The sequence below is a fragment of the Telopea speciosissima genome, chromosome 3 (genome assembly GCF_018873765.1).
Source record: "Telopea speciosissima isolate NSW1024214 ecotype Mountain lineage chromosome 3, Tspe_v1, whole genome shotgun sequence".
Classification (NCBI taxonomy): domain Eukaryota; kingdom Viridiplantae; phylum Streptophyta; class Magnoliopsida; order Proteales; family Proteaceae; genus Telopea; species Telopea speciosissima.
This window is the reverse complement of record NC_057918.1, coordinates 54,331,625-54,355,650: the sequence shown is the minus strand read 5'-3', so window position 1 is coordinate 54,355,650 and position 24,026 is coordinate 54,331,625. Positions and strand designations below refer to the sequence as shown.

Below are 24,026 nucleotides of genomic sequence, written 5' to 3'. Positions count from 1 at the left end.
GGTGTGGCTGTATAATTTAGAAACACAGGGGGTCGCTCTGTATTTAATACAAACCTCAGGGGGTGGCAGCGTAATTTTCCCTTTTATATATGGGAGTTTTTATATACCAACTTTTAATTAATTTTTATACTTTATATATGGGAGTTTTAGATAGAGTTAGATACATGGGGAAGTCTTTATTAAATTTCCGTGTTTGAATTATCTTCCAGTTTCTTAGTTTCCATAATAAAGTCAATGTTCGTTGGTAGCATCAATTTATACATTGTTATCGATATCCTCAGGCAATAAGATTGAATGGAATATTTCGTTGGAGTTTCTCACTTTTGTGGAGCATGTGCTGGCCGTGTGGCCTTTCACCCTTCTTCCCTGCGGTTTGATCTTCTCTTCTTCCTTTCTCCCCCTTTGGCATTGTTGATATGGACGGTTGGATGCGGCCGCTGCCAGGTGTCGACATCTCCACCTAGCACTGCCGCACTGCCACACTTTAAGGAATTGGAGAGGTTAATTTTCCCACCCACCCCCCCCCCCCCCTCTTTTTCCCCTCTCTCATTACCCATTAAAAGAAAAACTTGTATATTTAAGTGGGCCTACTGGAGTTCAAGCAGGCCCAAGCTCAATTCACATAGAATGGCTCTTCTTCTTACGGGATAAAAATCCGGACTTTGGGCAGTTCTCCTGTCTTCCTTTCTCAGGTACTCTTATTCTTCTTCTCTTTCTTTGCTATTAAGCTCATTTATATTACATTTCATGCTGCTACCTTGCAACTTCACCAATTTTTCAGAACCTAGCAACAGTAACAGCCCATAGGTGAGTGAACCATCTCCCTCATACTCAATCCTTTCGGTCTGTTATTCTGGGTGTGAGTCATCCTCCTATAAGCGACTCTAAAACCCTAGTCCCAGCTCCTAAGCCTTCCTCCATCATGAGATTGAAGCCCAGTTTCAGGCCTGAACCTACAATTACCGCCAGGCCTTTTAGAGATTTGTTACCCGGTTTTGGATAGTGATTTGGATCTTGTTGGGTTTGTTTAATAGGTTAGTGGGTCAGGAATCCTCCCCTGAAATTTCAGTTCAAATCAACCTTGTATGAGAGAGTACAGTTGTCCGAACCCATCCTCCCTACCACTGGTTTTCTGTTGTTTGTCATGGTTGAAGAAGTGGTGACAATGTATTAAACATCACCATATCTCTTCCTTTCCCCCAAAACACCCCTCCTCTTTACTCAATTCTGTTCCATCCTTTAATTTGCATTAATACCAAGTCTGTCCCTGATCATAAGACTAATTCCTTGGGTATCCCTTCTCTTTTCATCTTCCTTAGTAACCCTAAAATTTTGGGTTATTTACCAAACTGCCATTCCCTTTTAAACTTGGTTTTTTTCAAATGCCCCCCTCAAACTGCCCATAAGATCAAATGCACCCCTGAATGCAAATGCACGGTATGCACCCCTACTTTCAAAACTTTGTAACACTCTAGTCCAGTCCGTTAGTCTGGGACGTCAGACGTTAGTTTCAGAGAATCTAATGACCAAAATACCCTTATGGGAGAAAAGCTCCTTGAATCCCACCTATCTGCAAATCTGGAAAGCTCCTTGAATCCCACCGAGGAAATAGGAGAACCAGGCTTCTCCCCTCCATCTTTGTTCTCTTCAGAAGCTTCCATTCCTCCTTTAATGGAAGAAGGGGTCGGCGAAGAACAAACGCTAAAACTGGAAATAGTCTGTGACTCTGTGTGCTTTCTCTATACATTAATGCCACGGAACAAGGCTTTTAAGAAATAGTCTGGTTCTATTTCCCTTTTTCTTGAATTTCCATTTTTCCTTTTTTTTATTTTTTAATTAGCGAGCTTCTCTGGTTTCTGGTTCTAAGCTCCTTTTCTGACTTCCTTCCTTCCTTCCCTTTTTCATAGAATCTCATTGGGTAGCAAATTCCTAAATGCATCCGTATGATGGGTTGTCCAAGTCTGCCTTCAAGAACTGTTGGGTGATTTCTAAAAGGCTTGCACCACATGGTTCCAAGTGCTTCGGAGTTTGAAATAATATATAGTCTAGGTGTTTCATGAAGATTTTTGAGAAAGAGAGAGAGAAAGAGAGAGAAAGAGAGCAGATGCTCAGAAGTCGGATCCTTTACAGTAACAGTCATCTCCTAGCATAAGTCCATCCACTTGTGTTCTCTTTCCTACTTTTCTCCTCCCCTCTCTTCCAAAACCTCCAAAAAAGCACCACCAACTCTATGGAATCTATCAATTTAAGTATTACCTACAAAACCCTATTTTAATCACAGAGAATATTATCGCATCACGACTCCTAGAGCGCTAACTACGCTTCGTTTGTTTCTTCTTTTGTACATATTATTATTAGCTAGTTATTATCCCTGTCCACAACGAACCCTAGATACCTAAAATATCAATCAGAAACAAATCTATGGCTTTTTATAGGTAGAAAAAATCCTAACCCTAACCCTAGCGAGCAATGAAAGTCTTAATAACTGCCGAAGGTTATGTGCTTGAAACCGTGCAGAATGTAAGAGTAAGGCGATGGTTCAGTGTTTGGTTTACTTTTCTTCTTTTTCTCTGTAAGGGAACGAACTTGATGATACTTCGTTGTTTGACTTTAACGGGTTTTTGCAGAGAAAGATTTGCAGAAGAAGGGAATTTAATATACCCAACAAATAATTTCCATTAAAGGATTGGAAATGAAGATGGAGGGAAAACCCTAACTTGCGTATTATGGGAAGAGGGAAGGAGGAGAAATAAAGAGGTTTTCATAACGGCATTTTGGTCAGTAGATTCCTTGAAACTAACGTCAAACGTCCCAGACTAACGGACTGGACTAGAGTGTTACAAAGTTTGGAAAGTAGGGGTGCATTTGCAAATAGTGAAAATTCAGGGGTGCATTTGATCTTATAGGCAGTTTGAGGGGGGCATTTGAAAAAAACCCTTAAAACTTGGAGTCTTGTTGATTGAGTGGGCTCACAAGCGATCCGAACCGGGGTTTTGAAACCCCAGATTGCATTAGGAATCGAAAAAGGACATGGAGGAGATGGTTAACGGGGGAGCTACAGTTTTATGATACTGCCCATGAATGCCATTCATTGTTTGCCAATCCTTATAGCTTCGACTTTTGAAAATAAATTGGTATCACCATATTACATCAACATCTCTTTATAAAAGAGAGTTTTTCTCATCCAATAATTCTTAGGATACAGCACCAAAAAAGTGAGTGTAGAGAGATTTTCAGGACTACAATTTCAGGACAACGGTGGTTCCAAGGTAGTGAGAGGTATATAAAAAATACTTCACAATGCAACCACAGATGTATTACGCATCCACCTCATTAGAGCAAGGTATGACTAATCAGCGTAGCAATATTATTTCAATGGCTTCAGGTTCAGGACAACTATTAATCATGCAAAGGGCATTGTACAGTAGCTAAAGTGTTCGCAAGAAGATGCAAATGGGATTAGTTTATAATTTTCTTAAATCGTGTAAGATTAAATTTATAATTCCCTTAAATGGCAAAATTCTGGACAAGATCTATGTATTTATGTTCATTTCATGTTAATTTACAACTCAAGGCCTCAACTATTCCCAAGGAAAAGGGATGAGCCACTTCATGACCCACTTAAATAAGGACGCTGAGTTGACCTTCAGGCCAAGAAGACCATTTGATTCCTACAGTTAAATAAGTGCACCACTTAAAATTGGGTGCAACCTCCAAAAGGCAAAGTATCGGCTTGGCAACCAAGATAAGTGGACAGATAGCTTCAAGGTAATAGATGACATATACAATCCTTTTATCAGGTTTAAGCATTAAAATTTGGTGAATTATTACTGTCACAAAGGTCTCCTATTCTTTCAAATGTCACAAAGTACCTATTCTGCCACGTGGACAGATGATATGTCAATTCCAACCATCGGATAGAGAGGGCATGGTCTAGATTAGCCATGTGTTGAATTTCAGTCAAATTCAATCAAATACCCCCTTTTGTTCTACACATCTCGTGCACGTCCCTGACTGAGAACAAATGGTTTAAATTATAAAAAAATAAAAATGAATGGCTCAGATTTGTCTTGTGATTTTCGGAAACATCCCTTCCACTGTTACATGAATAACTACCCTTAAATTTTTCTATAATCTGAGCCCCAACACTAAAAGCTCCATTTTCTCCTCTGTTGATACGGGCTACTAATGAGTAATGATAGAGTTTTTTCCTTCACAACTTCATCTCATACACTGTCGTAATTGGCCCCCAATGATATCCTAATGAATTTCCACAGGACCACAACAAGGCAAGCAATGGCCTTTCTTAAACTGCCCAATTACAGATTTTCTACAGCGTACGTCACACATTCCTAATTGTTGTTAGTTAGGAAATAGTAGTAGAAGAATTTTAATTTCTTTAGATTGTTTATAATTCTAACCAATATTAGATAGTACTATTAAAAAGGGTATAGAAGCACTGAGAAGCTACAGTTTGCATCAAGCAGAAGTGAGCATTCATCAATTAGTATGATAGCTTTTCGCATGCAGGTTCAAAAAGGAATAATGCATAGCACTGGGGCACCAAAACAAGTCATCCAAATGCTCCCTGTACATCATGCAAATATTACAAAATCCCTGCCTCAGATCTCTCTCAAGGAGGGATGGGGGGATCCGTAACATGTAAAAACGAAAAGATTTCAATAGGCTGTATATACTTAACATCAACTCAGCAGAAGCCTTGAATCAGCTGATTCTGTTACACCAAAGGGTCATAAATTAACACATATCAGATCATCCAACCTCGTCAATGGACAGGGGAATCCATCCCAAACAGATAGATCAACTGAGACTAATCCATGAAACATGCACGTGTACACGCATGACGCGTGTATATAAAGCAAAACTAAAATGAGTAAGATCAATGATCATGGTACAGACCAAAGTTACAGAATTACCTCATCAAGATCTAAGCCAATCTGAGAAGTATCACCATCACCAAACCTCTCTGAATTAAAAAGAAAACATGCAAAATATGAAAATATCCAGGTGCTGGGAGCAACAATTATAACCCACCAAATCTCAAGCATGCCATGCCATGCCAAGGTAAATACTAACCATCCAATCCAAACTGTGAAGTAGAATAGACCACACCATCCATGGTATCTTGAAGTGTAATCTGCTCCCTCGTACTGACATGATGGTCGACATAGTTACTGCAAGTATTAGGGAAACAGATAAGCAATGTTGATTCCAAATAAAAAAGGAAGAATATCCTCCTGTTACCACATAACACAGAGTACATGCCCCAATTCCTATAGTTTGACCAAAAGAAAGTCAGCTAGAGGTAAAAACCTATCATTAAATGGGGTTCCTCTTTGGAGGCCATATAAACCAACCTGATCAAATGATGGTCACCATTAAATCTATAGCATTCTTTGAAAAATTAAAATATCTGACAAATAGACCCATACTAGGTAGGCTCATAGTTTTTTAAAACCGGACCAAACAAGCAGTCGAACCAGAAATAGCAGAACTCCCTTCTTTTTTTAGTTCACAATTTTCCCAGTTTTTCCTAGATTTCCCCTGAAAACCACTGAAAAACAAGAACAGCCCTTTTCCAGTTTGACCCTGATCAGGTTTTAGGAACTATGTGCAGCATTATAAACATAACAACTTGTTAATTTTTATATAGACGAAGTTTCTACATGGGACCCTTAAATGGTGAATTCTGCAACCACTGGATTCCATTACAGTATAATAATAAGACCATACCATAAGAAAATATTATATATTTTAGAACCAACCCCTGAAAAAGTGCACTGTCTGGCAGCTCGAAATCATCAAGATCAAAAGTCTCTGGCAAAGTAATGGAGTGATAAGGCGCAGTAGATTCATCCGGTGGCAGATCAACCACAGTGGAACGAAAAGCTTGCTTTATCTGAAGCAAAGCCTCACTGCAATCATGGAAAAGATAATTCACCTTTCGGGAATATATCCTCACCACCCCAAGCAGAAGATGGCTAGATAACCGAAGAGCAATTGGTACTTCAGGGAAAAGAATTGAGTCTGCAACAGATGGACATTCAATTAAAAGTCAAGGAAGTCAATAAGGAACAATTCATTGCAAAGCAACGAGAAATAACACTGAAGCCCCGTTTTGTTAGAAATAAAGTGAAGGGAAGTAAAATTAGAGAAAAGAAAATGGAAAGTTTTGCAATCATTACCAAGAATTTTTTTTAACTAAATCAACAGCATACTAAATATGGTAATTAAATTTTACCATGTAGTTGAAAATTTTTCAGCTATATTTTGGATGAAACGTAGAGGGCAGGCCTTGGTGCAACGGTAAGGTTGCTCCATTGCGACCTAGTGGTTGCGGGTTCGAGTCTGGAAACAGCCTCTCCACGAAGCAAGGGTAAGCCTGCATACATATGACCCTCCCCAGACCCCGCAGTGGTGGGAGCCTCGTGCACTAGGTATGCTCTTTTAATTTTGGATGAAAAGTTAAGTAAAATTTGATTACTATATCTAGTATGTTGTTCAATTACTACACAATTATTAATGGTAATAATTGCAAAATTTTCGATTTTGATTTCATCCTCATTTTACTTCACTTCACTTCACTTCACTTTATTACTTATGGATGAGAAGAAAAATAGATTCTTGTCTTGGTTTTGAATTTCGTCAAAAAAAATTCTTTCAACTCTTCAAAATTTTCTTACCAAAACATGAGATTCATGAACTTTTCTTGCAACAAACAAACTTTCCTTTTCTATGCCAACCAAACACCTATGAGAAAATTTCACTTCCTACAACTTCTATTTTATTTTATTTTCTTTCATCCTCTTGCCAAACAAGCATAGCCTTAATTTCAAATAATAAGCATCAGTACATCTTATCTCGGTAACATGGACACTACTATCAATCTTTTTCAGGCCATTCTTTTAGAGTTTATCCTTTCGACATTTCCTGTCTTGGAATTTGCAGTGCCAAGATGTAACATTATTTTCCACAGTTCTTCATGACATTATATTTTTGTTTCAGTAGATAAGTATATATTATTTGTATTAGCTTTAATGTGATTATTGCATCATTTGACACTGCAAAGTGAGGTCCTTGGTGGGAAGAAGCTTTATTTCTTTGCCACCATGTTTGAAAGAGTAGGTATTCGCAAACCACAATATTGTGCCTTCTTATCAAATAGCCATGGTTGCACAAGAAGAATCTGACACACCTTTAAAAGGTAGGATGTCACATTGCACCGTATCCACGAATCCTCCAATAGAATATGTTAGCAAACACCCATCTGTAATATTGAGATTGATGTTGTTCACCCATATAACCTTGTATAATTGGGATATGGCTTTATCATCCATTGTTCAAAAGCTCGTTTCGTCTCGGTCGAAATCTCGAAAATTTCGAGTATTTCGGTCGAGCCGAAACGAATCGTAACTTTGAATTGAAAAAATACAAAAACTCAATCGATATTTCGACTGTTTGTAACATCTCACCGAAAATTCGGCAAGATGTTACAAACTCACTTAATAAAAAGACAAGGTCCCGTGAGTCTCGGTCGAAATTTCGATTCAGAGCTCACATGCCTTGGTTTTTTCACTTTTTTCCTCCCATTTCTTCCTCCTCCACTTCTTTTTAGTGATTTTTTATTTCTTCTTCGAATCTTCGCCGCATCTACGCTGGAATCACTTGGAGAACACAGTATTGAACCTTCTTAGCACATCAGTTAAGCCTTTCCACTATTTCAAGTAAAACCATTTTCTCCAAAAATATTTTTTTGAAAAAAAACACGATCAATACATGTTTGTTTGCGATGAAATTATTATACGTCAGACACCGAAGGCCGATCTACAACCTCACGGTGTTGAAATTTTTTCTGTATATATATTATATTTTTTTTTCTTCAAAATTTTGATTTTCCTACAACAAAAATCTTAAAAAAAGGGGGTTATGTAAACTGCATGGGGATCAATTAAATATATGTTAGACACCATTGGCCGATCTACGGCCTCACAGTGTCGAAATATTTTTCTGCCAATAATTAATTATTTTAATTTTTGGAAATTATGAATATTATTTAAAAATGCAAAAAATAAAAGGGATAAAATAGGGAAAAATATGAGGTGTTGGTTTGAAAATTAATGAAAAATAAGAAATTAAATTCTACATGTTTTTGAAGTGCCGCTCATTGCATGTCATTTTCGGTTTTGTTGTGCTAGGCCAATATTTATTTGAAAAATATTTTAAAATTTGTTTTTAAATATGAGAAAAATATATGGGTTAGGGGAAAAATACTAAATAACTATATACTTGTTTTAGTGCTCTCAAACTAAAAGAATTGACGTGCTTCAATGATTAATGAATTTCATGCAACAATAAACAAGTCAAATTATGGCGAACCGTAGTAGATGATAGTGGCAGGGGGAGCAGAGACCATCCAAGCGCACTAGGGGTGACATTGCATGATTGCACTCCGATGGGATAAAGAAAAACACAGTGCAATTACTGTAACCAAAAGTTTTTGGGAGGTGGGGCCACTAGACTCAAACAACATCTGGCTGGTAATTTTCCTGAAGTGGTCTCATGTCATATGGTCCATGTTGAGGTATCTAGGGCCATCATTGAGTACATGAAGGGAGGGAGTAAGAGGAATCCTCAGAGGGAGAAGGCAAGGTTAGAACTTAAGGATGCAGTGAGGATTACGGTAGGAGGTTACGATGATGTTGAATATGATGATGATGATGATGATGATGACGATAGTGATGATCTTGCCTATGTTCTTGATGATATATAGACTAAGCAAGAGGCTAGGGATTGGAGACGGGCACAGTTGAGGAGCAAAGCCACTTATCACGAGATCAGGAGAGACAGAGAGTAGGTGGTAGCAGAAAAATAGGTACCTCTAGAGCAGGTGCTAGTGGTAGTGGAGGAGCTGGTACCTCTAGAACAAGTGGTAGGCAGCCTCGGTTGCCTAATCCCTTTAGGAGATCACAGAGTACGAGGGCAGCTTTGCCTCCACCAACTCTAGTAGTACCACCACGAGTTGACCCCGCACTACACCAGGATCCTAGCGTTTACAAGAAGGCAGGCAACAAGCATCCTAAGATAAAGGGAGCTTGGACAAATTTGGGGATGGTGAAAGAATTTATAGCTAAGTGGATATTATACAATACATCAATACCATCCCAACAAACACTACATAAGGCTCCTTTTATCAGACTATGATAGATTCCATTGCTGAGGCTGGCCCAGGGACCAGGGTATAAGGGGCCTACCCCATATGAGATCATTAATAATTATTTGCCCCAACAGAAGAGAGAGCTTGAAGACTATATTGCTGAAATGAGGGGGATGTGGGAGAGCTATGGGGTGACTATCATGTGTGATGGTTGGACTGGTCCTACAAGAAAGTCCATCATCAACTTTATGGTGTATTGTGATGGGAGGACAATATTTCTTAAGTCTGTGGATGCATCCAAGGAGAAAAAAGATGCAAAATATATCTACAAGTTGTTAAAAAAGGTGGTAGCAGAGGTAGGAGTGGAGAACGTTGTCCCGGTTGTAACGGACAACGGGAGCAACTACAAGAAGACTGGTGAGAGGTTGATGAATAACAGTAAGTATCGGCTGTTTTGGACACCTTATGCTGCCCATTGTATAGACCTCATGCTGAAGAATATGGGGAAGATCAAATTGGTACAGAGTATTGTGGAAAAGACAAGACAAATGACCAATTATGTATACAACCATGGGTTTGCATTAAACCTCTTGAGGGAGAAGTGAGTGGGTGACTTGGTGAGGCCAGGCATAACTAGATTCGGTACCAACTACATTGTACTTAAGAGTATTGAGACCAAGTCCGAACTTAGAGCTATGTTTGCTTCTGAAGAGTGGTTTGACTGAAATGGTTCCCACACCCAAGGTGGTAGGGAAGCACAGGCTACCATTCCATCAGATGACTTTTGGACAAAACTGCATAAAGTGGTACAAATTTTGGACCCAGTGGTCAAGGTTTTGCATATAGTTGACTCTGCTCTCAAGGAGCCAACCATGCCACATTTGTATGATGCCATAGACTTGATGAATGAAAGTGTGCACAATGCGAATCCACGAGGTAGCAAACACTTCCTCAAAAATTATCAAAGATCGCTAGGAAAATCAACTTATGCATCTACTGCATAAGGCTAGTGAGCATTTTTTTTATGCAATTACATCTTTTAAAGTTAATTTGAAAGATGTATTATTAACTAGTAAGGCATTGACAATACGTAATGTTAATTTTCAGCATACTATTTGAACCCCAAGTACCAATATAGTCATAGGCTTGGGTTGAATACTAGTTTTATAGAAACAGTGAAGAAAGTAGTTGCCAAGTTAGAGCCAGACAGTAAATTACAAGCTATCTGCAACACTAAGATGAGTCTTATAATTCATTTGGAATTACCTCAGTAAATAGTAATGAGTCATTACAAATTTTAAATATTTTCCAAATGAGAATAGATGAAGAGTTTAAGGGATGCAATGGGGAGTTTTGGAATAGATGCTACAGAGCAAGGCCGGACACGCAGTGATGTTGGTACTCATTACTCAATTCAATATCATATTCTTTAAATTACGAATGTATTGAAACTTGTGAAATGAATTTAACATATCTTTTTTGTTGTAATGCAGTTGAATGGTGGATCCGTGGGTATTGTATGGGGGTATGGCAGAGAATTTAAGGAAAATATCAATCAAGGTCCTCTCCTAGACATGTTTCGCATCCGGCTGTGAATAGAATTAGAGTACATTTTCTCTCTTCCACTCCAAGAGTAGAAACAGATTGGGTTCCCAACGTCTATCTAACTTGGTGTATGTGCATTACAATTTGAGGCTGAGAATGCAACACATACGCATGGGACTGGAGGGTATCAGGGAAAATATCGATCTCGCTGACATTTTCCAGTTGGATTCAGATGATGAAGATCCTATTGTGGATTAGGTGAGGGATAGAGGTGAGTCAATGTTGGATCAGGCTGGAGGTAGGTCTGACCCCATGATAGCCGAACAGATAGGTGCTGATGTGGATGAGTCCATAGTTGAAGAGGGTTAGGTACACACACGGGAAGCGTCACTCATACTGTTCCAGTCTACGGGTGGCAATGTTGATTAGGAGGAAGATGACTGGTCCATGTGCTCAAGTAGTGGGACTCAGACTCAGACTCGCAAATCTTCACTGCCAGTTACTCATATTGGTAGTCGTAGAGATGATGATGATGATGTGGTGGTGGTGATGCATATGAGGGAATTCGAGAGTAGTATGTGGTAGAAGAGCAACAGGAGCCGATCCAATTCACTGGAGAAATACAGTTTGATCATGCCACACAGGATACAAACCACGGTGCACGTGCCCCCACACCGGCCACAAGTCTTACTCGAGGGGGAGTCGTGGCCAGCTTCGTCCCCCTAGTACTAGTAGGCAGGCTAATCTTATGGACATTGATACCTTATCTAGCTTTGTTGGTGGATTATGTATTGGCGACAGGGACAGCAGATCGAGTGGGCATTTTTGTACCCCATCTTTTCGCGAAGAGAGCAGTCCATCTCCAATACCATCAGAGTACCATTCATCTCATTCACATCCATATAGCCATGGGCAGTTGACTTAGGGGGGGGAGCATATATCTTCTCCATCCATTCCCAAGTCTGAGCACGACTCCCACTCACAGGGACGTAGTGGATCGTCTTTTGTGGACGACATCTTCACCTACCCAACCCACCAACCGTGCCCGTACATGCTCCCAAAGCCGTCATATCACAGGGGATCAGTGAGTAGCTCTTCACACTTTGCTTACCCATATCCTAGGATAGGTTACCTTCAGCATGTCGATGATGCAATTTACATGGCAACTGTAGAGGACTATACTCGTTTCTTCTCCCAAACTATGATGTGGTATTCATATGTCCTACAGTCAGAGACCAATGCACATTGGCTCCATCGGACTATGAGTGGTGTCAATCTTGGACGGCGGAGTAATTATTATTAGTAAACATTTTAGTCACTTGATGACTAGTTGACTTGTATTAGGATATTGATGTCATCTTGTTATTGTACTGAATATTATGATTTTTGAGTCATTGACTTTATGTTTCCCAGAGAACTTACTTGTTTAAATTGCTTATTAATTATTATGTCATCTAGCACTTAAAATCTTGAACAATGTGTATCTGTAATTAACTAAGTTATACATTAGGATTCGACCGTATACTGCCAAGCAAGGGTGCAAATCCAAAACACCACTTTGGGTAACTATTTTTGCAATTTGAACATTTACATATGTTTATATAGCCTAAAATAGGGTTTCCATAAAGTTTCAGACCTTAATTTGGCCTAAACCCACCGAAATAACCAACCGAAATCTTGCCCAAAAAATACAATATTTTAGTCGAAATATCCGAAATTTTGGATATTTCAGTCAGACCGAAACATCGAAACGAAATGAGATTTTAAACATTGCCATCATCAACCCAAGCTTACGAAAGGCATCTTCAGAGACAACATTTGTGCAACTACCTGCATCAATCACCATGCTACACTGTTGATCATTGCACTTCACTCGGGTTTGGAAGATATTGTAGTGGCAATAATCTTCTTTCGTAAAAACCTTGCGAGTGGGCAAAAGTGGACGAAGAACATTAACAAGGCTATTGTTCCCCATCAATGTTATCATTGTTGCCTTCACTAGGCTCATGCTCTGCCTCCAAATAAACTATCTCGGGATTTCCTTGCTTTTCTAAAGCAAGAGGTATGAAAGAATCCTTCTCAATATACGCAACCAAACAGTTAGGACATTAGGCAGAGACATGTATGTATCCCTTGCACATGAAGCAATAAATTGCAGCCTTTGTCATCATAGAAGGTCTGTCAAAACCACAACCTCCAGGTGGAGACTAAGGGCAGTTTGGCCGTGAAGATGCCATAGAGGAACCACTAACATGTGGCTTGCTGAAGAACTTCTTTGGTGGAGGAGGCTGTTTGCTTGTATTGTCATCTTTAAGGAACGTCTCTAAGAAGCTCCTCTGATTGCAAGGCCTTTTCAGACTGTCCTCCCACCTAATATGCTACCTGTACGGCATCCTCCATCGTAATTAGTCGGCTAAAATCCAATGCAACACTAATATGAGGGTGCAAACCATTCCAAAACTGTGCCACCAAGAACTCTAAGTCCCACTCAAAATCAAAACAAGTGGCTAAATAATAAAATTTTGCCACATATTCCTCAACGGTCATGTTATCCTACCTTCGCTGAGCAAACTTGAGATGCATATGTTACTTGTAGTCAGTAGGCAAAAATCTCCAGTTTACAGCCTCTCGCATTTCAGACCAAGTGTTTACCAAACCGATACCTCGAGTCTGATTCTATTGTTAGTATTTGACCCACCAAACTCAAGTCATACCCTTCCGTTTGGCTTCAACAAAATAAAATCTTCCTGGCCTCAGTCAACCTATACCATCAAAAGAATATCTCCAAATTGTGAATCCAATCCAAGCATTGCTCCAGATAATTATCTCTGTAGAAACCAAAGACATCTAACTTGGCTTCCCTTTCAGCTGCACAGGGAGCTGTCAAAAGACAAAGGTAGGCCAGCCCCATATGATGGTGGTGGTGGTGTAAACTGTAGCAGTGGTGATGGTGGTAGTGGTGTAACATGAAACGGGCCATATGGGACTGAATTAGAAGAATCCTCAGATTAAATGGGACTCTTTCTTTATCTGAAGATACCAATAGAAGCTTGCAGGAACACCATCATGTCAAGAGGGAACTGACAGTTGTGCTGAGGCCTGAGGGTACCAAAACTGTTTGAGGTTGGCAATATATAATCTTGTTTCCTCCTTATAGGAGTTAAGCTGCTGGAGGATCTCACTATTGACCACCATGATATAGGGTAGGAATGAGGACTTTCAGCTCCGATACCAATAGATGCAACCTCAAACTCATAACCCTGATTATGGGTCGTTATGGGCGCACTCAAAAGATAAAACAACTCAAATAACAATTGTAGTGCCAATTCTGTAATTAACTTGAAACTCAAGACTAACAAAAGAAGAGGAACAAGTTGTCGATTTAGAATAAGGGAATATATAAGTGGGAGTAATTCTGGAACTAGAAATAAGATAGGCAACGAATGAAATAAAATAAGGACTAAAGGGGTAACATCATAAATATCAAAGGTAAGGTTTTAAAACCACAAGAAGGGTTCTTCTTCTTCCTCACGATGAAAACACCAGTGCGGAAGACCAAGAACCACTTCAAAAAAGAGGACTCTCTCGTTTGGGCATCAATCAACCTAAAACTTTGAGGGAGGATTCTGCACTCATGAATCTCTTAAGAGCAAGCTACAATATGACAGAAAATCAAGGTAAAACAGCAATGATATTTTCTGCAACACAGGCCTAATGGAAGGTAAGAAATCAGTGATGGATTTTGGTTTGGAACTCTTTATTCCAGCAAGCTTTTGGGCTGGGATTTAGTAGATAGTCGCCCTAAGGATTAGTACCAGAAACCAGAATTTGAGGCCAAAGAAGAGAATCTGATCAAGCTCGATCAATTGTATATGGGCTGTAACTATCGCCCAAAACAACGTAGCAGTAATTAGAACAGGAATTAATAGAGTTAAAAGGATAAACAGAAAAGAAAGAATAGAAGAACAAAGAAAACAGCCAGAGGGAAATAAAAGAATTAGGAAAGGGAAGATAAGAACTAACTAGAGAAAGAAAGGAGATGGAAGAAGAGAAATGAGAGACAAGGGACACGATTGACAATAGACCCACGCCACAGAAAACTCAAAGCCAGATTTTTCAATTCAATCTCCAACGATGAAGTTACATACATTTAAAAAGGAATAAAAGACTCCGACAGAAAATCGAAACTAATTCTAACTAGGAAACTAACAACTCAAAGTAAATCTCCTACGTAGCTATCTCTCAATATAAAAATAACATTATTAACCCCAAATGACTAAATTAATTACTACCAGCCCTTATTAGATCAAAAACCTGGGTTGGGCCAGTTCCATTTGGGTTTCCAAGGCAGGTCGTGCCGGTCCAACTAAGAAAATGCCACTGCATCATTGGGTAAGTGCACCCTGAAGTTCCCCACCCACAAGTCAATTATCATCCCAAATGGAGTTGACCAAGTGGAAACTTAATATACTTAATATCCAACACCTGCCCACCTTTAGTGAGAAGGCCATAATTCATCACCTTCTCTATTCTCCAAATTCCAAAAGCATCTTTACAAAATTTATAATGTTAATTTTTCATGATGGCCTGCTTAAAATTTTTTCTGGGAGGCCAATATAGCTGCCATGTGGCAGCTTAGATAGGTACACGCCAGAGTTTCCCACCCACCTGTCAAGTATCATCCCAAATGGAGTTGGCCAAGTGGAAAAATAAAGCTTTGGAAATCCAGAACCATGGGAGGTTGCAGGCCAATACATGGACAGCTGAAAAATACAAGAGAAAATGTAAATACATGAGAGGTTATATGACTGAATTTGGGTCTGAAATTTTGATGCATGATCAATCCAGACAAGTCCCCAGACATCGATCTACTGCCACTGTACCACATCACCCTTCAAATTGCCAAGAGATTCCTTTTGGGCAGGCTGTCGAGAGAAACTTTTTCCATATTTTACTAAGACTTCTTTTATTTTTCTTTTCTACCACAGATAAGGGCTAGTTTAGTGGGATGGTTGAAGTGGAGAGGTGCGTCCGGAGTGTTGTGTAATCGACGTATTCCTTTAAAGCTTAAAGGGAAGTTTTATAGGACTGTTGTTCGACCGGCTATGATGTATGGGCAGAATGTTGGGCAGTTAAGAAGTGTCATATTGAGAAGCTTTGTGTGGCAGAGATGAGGATGTTAAGATGGATGTGTGGAAAAACAAAGATAGAACAAGGAATGATCGTATCAGAGCTGACTTGGGAGTTGCTCCGAGAGAGTCGTTTGGGGTGGTTTGGTCATGTTCAACAGAGGCCTAGGGATGCCCCAGTAAAAAGGAGATATGATTCTGATTGATGGAGCTAGAAGAGCAAGAGGCAGGCCTAAAATCACCATAGGAGAAGTTGTGAGAAAGGACATGCAGAATCTAGGTCTCGTGCCATGTATGACTTCGGATACAGCCTATTGGAGGAGGGCAAGGATCCATGTAGCAGACCCTATTTAGCTGAGATTCTCCTAACTTGCTGGGTTGAGCCTCTTTCCTCTTTCCTCTTTCACTTTTCTTGTATTTTCCTCTGTTCATTTGTCATTTTTCATTTTTTTTTTCCACTTCTCATCTCATTTCCCATTCTTCTCTTCCACTTCGCAGTTTCTACCTACTTTATTTGATTGGATCCATGTAGCCGACCCCATTAAGTTGGAATAAGGCTTAGTTTGTTGTTGTTATTGTTGTTGTTGTTGTTGTTGTTGTTAGTGAAATATACCAAAGGTCCAAACCCAGCGCTGTGATACATCTCAACATTCATTTTGTATTCTGCAGTTGCCTTCCCTACAGACCTCATCACTGATAATTCCCAGGGCTTCTTTTGGACTTTTACTCATTAGTTTTTAACTTTGGAACATGAGAGGATAGCAGTGTGCAAAAGTGATATTCCATTCTGAATGAAAATGTAAACTAACAACTAGAAAATCTCTGAGTTTAATTCAAAGTACCCAGCCAAAGAGAAACAAATTGCACTCCAATTTAGGTTTGTTAAGATATCCAGACTACGCACTAAATACGCACACCAATAACAACTCTACAGAGTTGCCTAAGCAAATAAATTTCAAGAGAACAAAATTAAATCGAATTCAAACTTAATTCTCAAATTTGATTTCCAGAACCTCTGAAGATAATATTAGAGAAAATTTGAGTCCGACTTACCTCTCTCTCCGGTTTCTAAAAAAACTTACCTAGTTTAATCAAACGAAAGTAGAATCGGTTTCCCTCATTCCCTTTTTAGAACTAAAAAAATGTTGAGAGAGAGGGAGGGTAGAAAGTGGAATTGATAGCTTCCCAAACTTCTCAATTCTTAGTAGTGGGATAAAAAAAATATTCAGAAAAGCCAAAGCATTAAATTACAGAGTATACTAACCCACAGAGACGCCAATATCAGTATCAGCCACCTGATTCTTCCGCAGCTTCCGTTCCAAATGTGCCGCAATCCATATGTTTCCAAGTGGCCCTTTCTTGGCCAATATAAACTGCGAATAAAACATCTTCCCAAACACCTCACTGAAACCCTAAAAACCAACCCATGTACCACTTCAAAAACTCAAATGCAAACCGCCCCCAACCTTCTCCCGCCAAAATGTCGAAGACCAAGGCTTGACAAATCCAATACCAAACACTTCTGCAGATCCCAAGCACCCTACATCACCTTCCTAAGTTCCCTCCAAATTTTTCAAAAGCGAAACAGTACAACAACCTCGAAAAGACTCCAAATTCAGCGTTTCTGTGGACATAGAAAGTTCATACACTGGAGCTCTGATGCTTCAACAGAACCGTTGACGAGCTTCCGATGTTATCGGCCTCAACAGACACTAATCTTGCTCAAGAAGCTGTGAAATTCCGTGAAGCCTAGAAGCAGAAGAACTCGAATTCGAGTTGTAGAGAGGGAATTAGGGTTACGAAGAAGCTGTACAGAGTTTGAATCAGAGAAGCTTGAGGGAGAGCGTGAAATGTAAATTGACATGCTTTTTTCACTTCGCGTGCTGAAATGAAATTCTTAATATTTTATGGATACACAGAAGAAGAAAAGCTTGAAAATTTGTACCCAAAAAAAAATTTAAGCTTGAAAATCGGGAATTTGAATTTTCCGATTTGTGAATTTTAACAATTTTTTTGCGGGTTCGACCAAAGAAAAAATAAATTTTTGCGGGTTACTTAATTAGGCTGCGTTTGTTTATAGGAGGACCTATCGTCAGGTCTGTGGCTTACTTAAACAAGTGAATCCCACGTGTAATGGGATGAAAAATTATAGAAAATGGAAAGAAAGAGAAGACTTAGGTATTTTCCACCTGTGTGCGTGTTGGAGAGAGGAAGGACCAAAGGAGTCAAAGGAAGGGGATGTAGGCGGCGGGCTCATTGGAGACGATCCGGATCCGTGTCGATCACGGTTTCAAATATTGGCATCGGGATCCATGTTGGTCCCAAGGTCGCAGCCTATATCGATGCCAATCAATCATATCGGCCAAATAAGCCTGTAGCATAGCATAGCACATGTCTTACCGGCTCTAAAAACATTAGAACATCAACATATCGGTAATGGCAGGATCTCTTTTTTTTAGATGGATCTTTGGATTTCTTTTCTTTCAGGATTTGATCTTTCTTCTATTTTCCTCTCAAGCTGCAGCAACAACTAACATAAGAATAGGTGTCACTGCCATGATGGCAATCTTTGGAGCTTTTCTTGGTGATGCTTACATAGGTCGCTACCAGACAGTACTCTATGCCACCATCATTTATGTCACTGTAAGCACTTCAAAACTCAACTGAATAAAACCCTATCCCAAATAAATGTTGTTGCAATATCAGAAAATAAGAACCAGTAGAAGAGAGAAAGAAGAGACGACGAAGGAGGAAGGGAGGCTGTTGTGAGAACTACAGCTGATGCCCACTCCTCTCTCAAAAACCTTTATTTATAATTTCAGAAGTAGAAGAGAGTACAATAGCTTTCCTAATTTGAATATGAAAAAAGATAGAAAGACAATCTCCTAGAAAATAGAAACTACTAAAAGATTAGGAACTAAAATAGGAGACATATCCACGATAGAGGGACTCTCTCTATCGTGATTACATAAGGGTATCATGGTAATTTTAACAAATGTGACTGGCTACACAAATCTTGCTTTGCTATCAACTCTATATATGGTCTTTTTTTGTTTTTTGGGATGGATATCTATGGTCATATTAGTTGTTAACCAAGCGAAAAGAAAGGTGGGAAAAAAAAACCTGAAAATATTTGACACACTAATGCTGGGGCTGAGAAATGATCCTATTAGTTGGCATTTCACAGTTCAACTAATGAGGTCATGATTTCAGAAGCCAGATTATCAACCTTGATTTTTCATCTGTAGTTTATCTCAGCTTGCTTTCTCACATATTAAGCTTCTGCAAAAAAGGGGTTGACCCTTTTAGCAGTTTCAGCTTCCCATCTAGTTTTGAAGACAAGGGTTTATATTGGCTCAGAGAGAATTGCCGTGTTCCGTGTGGGCTTGTTTCTTGTAGCACTTGGCAAGGCTGGTATTGCTCCTACATTAAAAGTCTTTGCGGCTGATCAGTTGACATCTAGTAGTGAAGAACTGGAAGATAAGCGAGCTAAGGCTCGTATCAACTTTTGGTGGTTCACCGGAGTGAGCTCAGGGGCATGTGCTGGCATTGTCTTACTTGCCTTTGTTGAAGGCAGACAAGAGTGGCTAATTGGTTATGCTGTCCTAGCTCTAACCATGTTAGTCACGCTATTAGTCTTTGTTTATGGAAAGTCAGTCTACAACTGCACAACACCCTGTGGGAGTGTTCTAGGACGTGCTTCCAATGTTTTTGTAGCTGCCATGTTAAAGAGACATCTCAAATGCCCTCCTGATGCTTGTCAACTCTATCAAGGAGACTGCTCACAGGTGTTACCTCTGACAACTAGCTTGAGGTAGCTGGCCTTTCTCTCCATGTATATATATGTTGTACATCTGGGAGAAACTAATATACCTAGAATGCAGGTTCCTTCACAAAGCTGCCATCATAGAATCACTTTCTCACGATCTTGAGGAACAGAGAAACAAATGGAGGCTTTGCTCTGTGACGGAAGTTGAAGAAACCAAGCTTCTCTTACGAATGTTTCCCATGTGGACAACCTTCCTCATCTATGGCTTAGTGCGGTCTTTAGGGAGCACTTTCTTTCTCCAGCAGGGAAGCAACATGAACCGTAACCTCGGCTCAATAAGGCTTCCTCTTCCCTTCCTATTAATATTTTCCAAATCATCAAGTGTACAAATTGGTTGGCATTGCAAACAATTGTCAAAGAAGTTGCCTGGATTCGCACAAATATTTACCACCAGAAGAAGAATTGGAATTGGAATGTTTTTCTCTGTTCTTTCTTGTTGCACTGCTTCATTGGTAGAGATTAGAAGGTTAGGTGTTGTCACACAATATGGTTTACTAGATAAGCCTAAAGATACTGTGCCCATGAGTGTCTTATGGCTAGCCCCCCAGTTCTTATTGCTAGGAGCAATGGATGGATTTGTTTATTCTGGCATCAAGAATTTTTTCCATGGACAAGTTCCTGAGTCAATGAGGAACTTTGGACCTTCATTCTATGCGAGTGTCATTGGGACAGGAAGCTTACTCAGTGTTGCTGTCATTGCTGCATCAGATAAATCTAGCAGACAAGGAGGACACCCAGGTTGGTTTGCAGATACTGTAAACAAGAGCCATTTAGATTATTTTTTTTGGACACTAACAATTTTGAGCTGTATCAATCTTTTTTTTTACATACTGGTCTCGAGTATTTATTCCTACAAGAAAGCATCAGGAGAAGCTGAACTCAACGGTGGCATGTTGGATATAGGTTTATAAAAAAATTGATCATATAGTTTGCACTGTGGGTATGTGACATTATTCATGTTATTTTTCTTTTATTGTCTGTCTCCTTTTGCTCATGGAAGATGTGATTGTGATTTTGAACCAACAACATTCCCATCACCTCTCTCTAGTATTTCATACCGGAAGAATACGTTAGTAATTCTACGTTGCTAATGAGTGCCAAAAGAAGCCGCAATGCCTTTACCATTGCTAATTTATTGTTTAGACATTTTGTTATATATATTTAGAGATGGTGCCAGTACTACTGTTGCTATTTTGTAACCTTTCATGACTCTAGTTAGTCAATGTCGCTAATAACCACTAAAACGCCCGTTTATATAGCGGTAGGCTTTTTCTTGCTGGGCTAACGCGTGCTTTTGTTTTATATAGGGGTAAGGATTTTCTTTTCTTAGTAAGTTTCTTCGCAGGCTTCGGTTTGGGCCTTCGGGGGACAGGATTTGGCTTCACAGCAAGCTTTAGATCTCCCTATAGCAAATCGATATTAAGTCAATGGTGACATTAGTACACTGCCATTGCGAATTTTGACTTCAGTAATGACAGTTATATGGTAATGGTGCAAAAAATAGTCACAGCAATTTACTAGTGTCGCAAGCTTGAGCACTAAATTAACCAGCACAATTCCTAACCCTTCTTCCCTCGACATAACTTTGGCATCAACTCTGCAACAACTCAAGCTCCTGCTACTGAATCCATCACTACAGTTCAGTGATATCTCACAAAATAACTCTTCTATTAGCAATTGGAGTTCACTACTCCATTTCATATGGAAATTTTAAGGTTTTTTCATTTTCTTCAATGGATTGTATGTGACGCCGCAAAACTCCGTATTTTAAGGTATAGTTCTTTCAATTTTCGATCTTTTATTTTTCCTTGTGTAGTTAGATCCAACTTTTTCATACTTGAATCTCTTTGGCTGGGAAGAGATATTAGTTTTTTCTTTGTTAGACTTTTAAAGATACTTCATTTTCGGTCGGGTCTACGGAGAAGTTTTCAATCGAACACTCTTTGATTTTTTTGAATTCATTAACACACACTATGACTATTCTACTTTTAAGTTTAATTTTGGGTGTTTATGTCTTAACAGTGTTTCTTAGTGGTTTCCTTTAGCGATGTAAACAGATCGAATTCGGTCGAATAGTGGCATTATCAGATTCGTATTCGATTATATTTGGACGGATTCGGATAATATCCTATCAATTTTTAGACGGATTCGGATAATTTTTGGATAGTGATTTTTTGAATAGAGGTTCTTCTAAATTGATATGAATACGAATCGAATATGATTTTTCGACTATCCGTTGACATATTTACCGTTTTTATGATGAGGGTAAGGGTTGAGACTTGAGAGTTCAATAGCTACCTTTTCTTCTATTCTTCTTAGTCTTTTATTCTCTTATGTTTTTTATTTTTGATTTTTTAATAGATATGTAATTCTATGTATCACATTGCATAAAACATAGATATAAACCAATAGCAAATCTAGAAAAAAAATCACATTATCTTAACTTATATATTTATAAAAATAAGATAACAAAATCTAATAAGGTAACTTAAAAGGATAGACAAACACAGAGTTATATTTCAGATATTTTATTACCGTCGGACTGTTAAACGAATCGGATAATAATCGATCGGATAGGGGGATTATCATATTCGTATCCGATTAGTTTCGGACGGATTCGGATTCTCCTAAATGAATACGAACGTGGATCGAATACGGATTTACGAATATCCATTTACATCCTTAGTTTCCTTCTTTGATTGTGTGGAGGAGATTGTGTATTGTGATGTGATAAATACCAGTTTCTTTTGATGTTTTAGGGCTTCGATATAGCCAGAATGGGATTCTGAACAGTTTTTCAATTGGTACTGCAAGGCTTTGACAGAGCAGGCAATTGACCCTTGTAACCATTGATAAGGAACATGAAGAAATATTCCAGAAATTGTTCAAATGGAATAGAAGGAACAGAAAATTTGGAGATGTATATTTGTATTGCTACGCAGGAGGAGCTGGAATAACAGAACTGAAACTGAGGTAAAACCCAACTCTGACCCTGTTGTGTGCTGCAGAATACCCTGGTTTTGTTATTGTAGAACTGAAATAAAAATATGGAAACTTAATGGAATATTTTAATGGGAGGGAGAGAAGAAACAGGTGAGGAATCCACCTTTGTCACTGGAAATCCTTCCGACAGATATGATGAAGCGACACGGCTGAAGAGAAAAAGAAAACTGAAACTAAACTTCCTTGAATATGATTAAGTAGTCCTAGTCGCATTAACAATTGAAAATCTTAAAACTAACCAACGGGAAAACAAGTAAAAATTGAGAATGAAGGAAGCGCTTAACAGAGGACTACCTCCTAATCCTACTAGACATATTACTTATTAACTCAAGGCCCCACAAGTAATAAAAGAAACAAAACCAAGGAAAAGGAACTCCCAAAAGAGAAGTTCATGGCTGGGACCAAACCTTGTCCTTATTCCTGTTTTACTCAAGCTGGACTGGTTTGGGCCTAAGTTCATGAGAGCTGCATCAGTTGTGTTTGTGTAGGGCATTTCTATACCATGTATGGCTGTCTCTATGACAATAATTTGCAAAGAATTACTCCTCCACCAAGGAATAAGAATATAACTGTCAATTGCAAACCTAGATATCAAATGTAGATCAAAGACTTAAACAAAGAGCAAAAACTGTACTCGTACAATTTTTGAACAAAGTTCGACAAGGACCTAATAGGCGTTCTCTTAAGAAATTGAGAGTTTTCTCTCCTAGTTTGGAGGGTGGAACTAAGAGGTGACTAGGCTCTGATTAGTGTCAGTGCTGTGCAGGACCTGAAGTAATAGGATGTTGTTCTCAGGTTGATACTGGGATGGGGGTGAATCAGGGTCTCCAAAAATTCTCCCCAATTTTCTCTTAACACTCTTCAACACTCACTTGGTGTCCCGAGACAATCGCCACGCACAATCTCACACTGATTGTTCCCATACAGATTGCACTGACTTAGTCACACATTGATTGGCTTCCTCACTGATGGCACTCATTTGGGCACATTCATTGGTACACAATGGACTAACTGGGCAATCCCACGTTTACTAGTATCACATACAGTTTGTATGCACATCCACCTTGCAACCCCACCATGGGCAGGCCTACCGGATAGTGCACACCCACTTTTTTTTTAATGGAAAGAAAACATTATATTACTTAAAATGAAAGATTTACGTCATGGTTAGGGTATGGTATAATACAATTACTATGAAGCTCTGATTGAGCCAATTTCAAGACCTCATGATAAAAAATTTTGTTACTACACCAATTAAAACTAACGCTAGTAAAGTTTGTAGTTTCATCAGCTAAAATAAAATAGTGATTAAGTAAGTTCCAAGGTAAATAGATAGTGTCAGTAG

At 39.0% G+C, this 24,026-nt stretch overlaps 2 protein-coding genes across 7 annotated transcripts in view; one reads left to right on the top strand and one right to left on the bottom strand.

Moving 5' to 3' along the window:
• LOC122654306 (sister chromatid cohesion 1 protein 4-like) overlaps positions 1 to 17,680 on the bottom strand; it is a 116,888-nt gene extending 99,208 nt beyond the window's left edge. For 4 of the 6 annotated variants that reach the window (XM_043848337.1, XM_043848342.1, XM_043848340.1 and 1 more), the window contains exons 1-4: positions 17,114 to 17,679; positions 5,787 to 6,048; positions 5,098 to 5,195; positions 4,938 to 4,987 (exon numbers count right to left, since the gene is read on the bottom strand). In XM_043848337.1, coding sequence (XP_043704272.1) covers positions 4,938 to 4,987; positions 5,098 to 5,195; positions 5,787 to 6,048; positions 17,114 to 17,237 — 534 coding nt within the window. In that variant the 5' untranslated portion in view covers positions 17,238 to 17,679. Of the gene's footprint in view, positions 1 to 4,937; positions 4,988 to 5,097; positions 5,196 to 5,786; positions 6,049 to 17,113 lie in introns of all 6 variants that reach the window. The other 2 variants (XM_043848338.1, XM_043848339.1) reach the window with 2 other exon arrangements.
• Positions 17,681 to 18,363: 683 nt separating this feature from the next.
• LOC122654308 (protein NRT1/ PTR FAMILY 5.4-like) lies at positions 18,364 to 20,627 on the top strand. The gene is made up of 3 exons (XM_043848344.1): positions 18,364 to 18,492; positions 19,143 to 19,663; positions 19,734 to 20,627. Exons 1-3 carry the CDS (start codon positions 18,406 to 18,408, stop codon positions 20,587 to 20,589), a joined length of 1,464 nt encoding a protein of 487 aa, XP_043704279.1. The 5' UTR covers positions 18,364 to 18,405; the 3' UTR covers positions 20,590 to 20,627.
• Positions 20,628 to 24,026: the final 3,399 nt, after the last annotated feature.

Bases quoted from the DNA above. Each gene is read 5' to 3' on its own strand.
- LOC122654308 (XM_043848344.1), top strand. From the start codon at position 18,406: ATGATGGCAATCTTTGGAGCTTTTCTTGGTGATGCTTACATAGGTCGC. The intron at 18,493-19,142 runs GTAAGCACTTCA...TCTGCAAAAAAG, and splicing joins CCACCATCATTTATGTCACT to GGGTTGACCCTTTTAGCAGT. The intron at 19,664-19,733 runs GTAGCTGGCCTT...CCTAGAATGCAG, and splicing joins CCTCTGACAACTAGCTTGAG to GTTCCTTCACAAAGCTGCCA.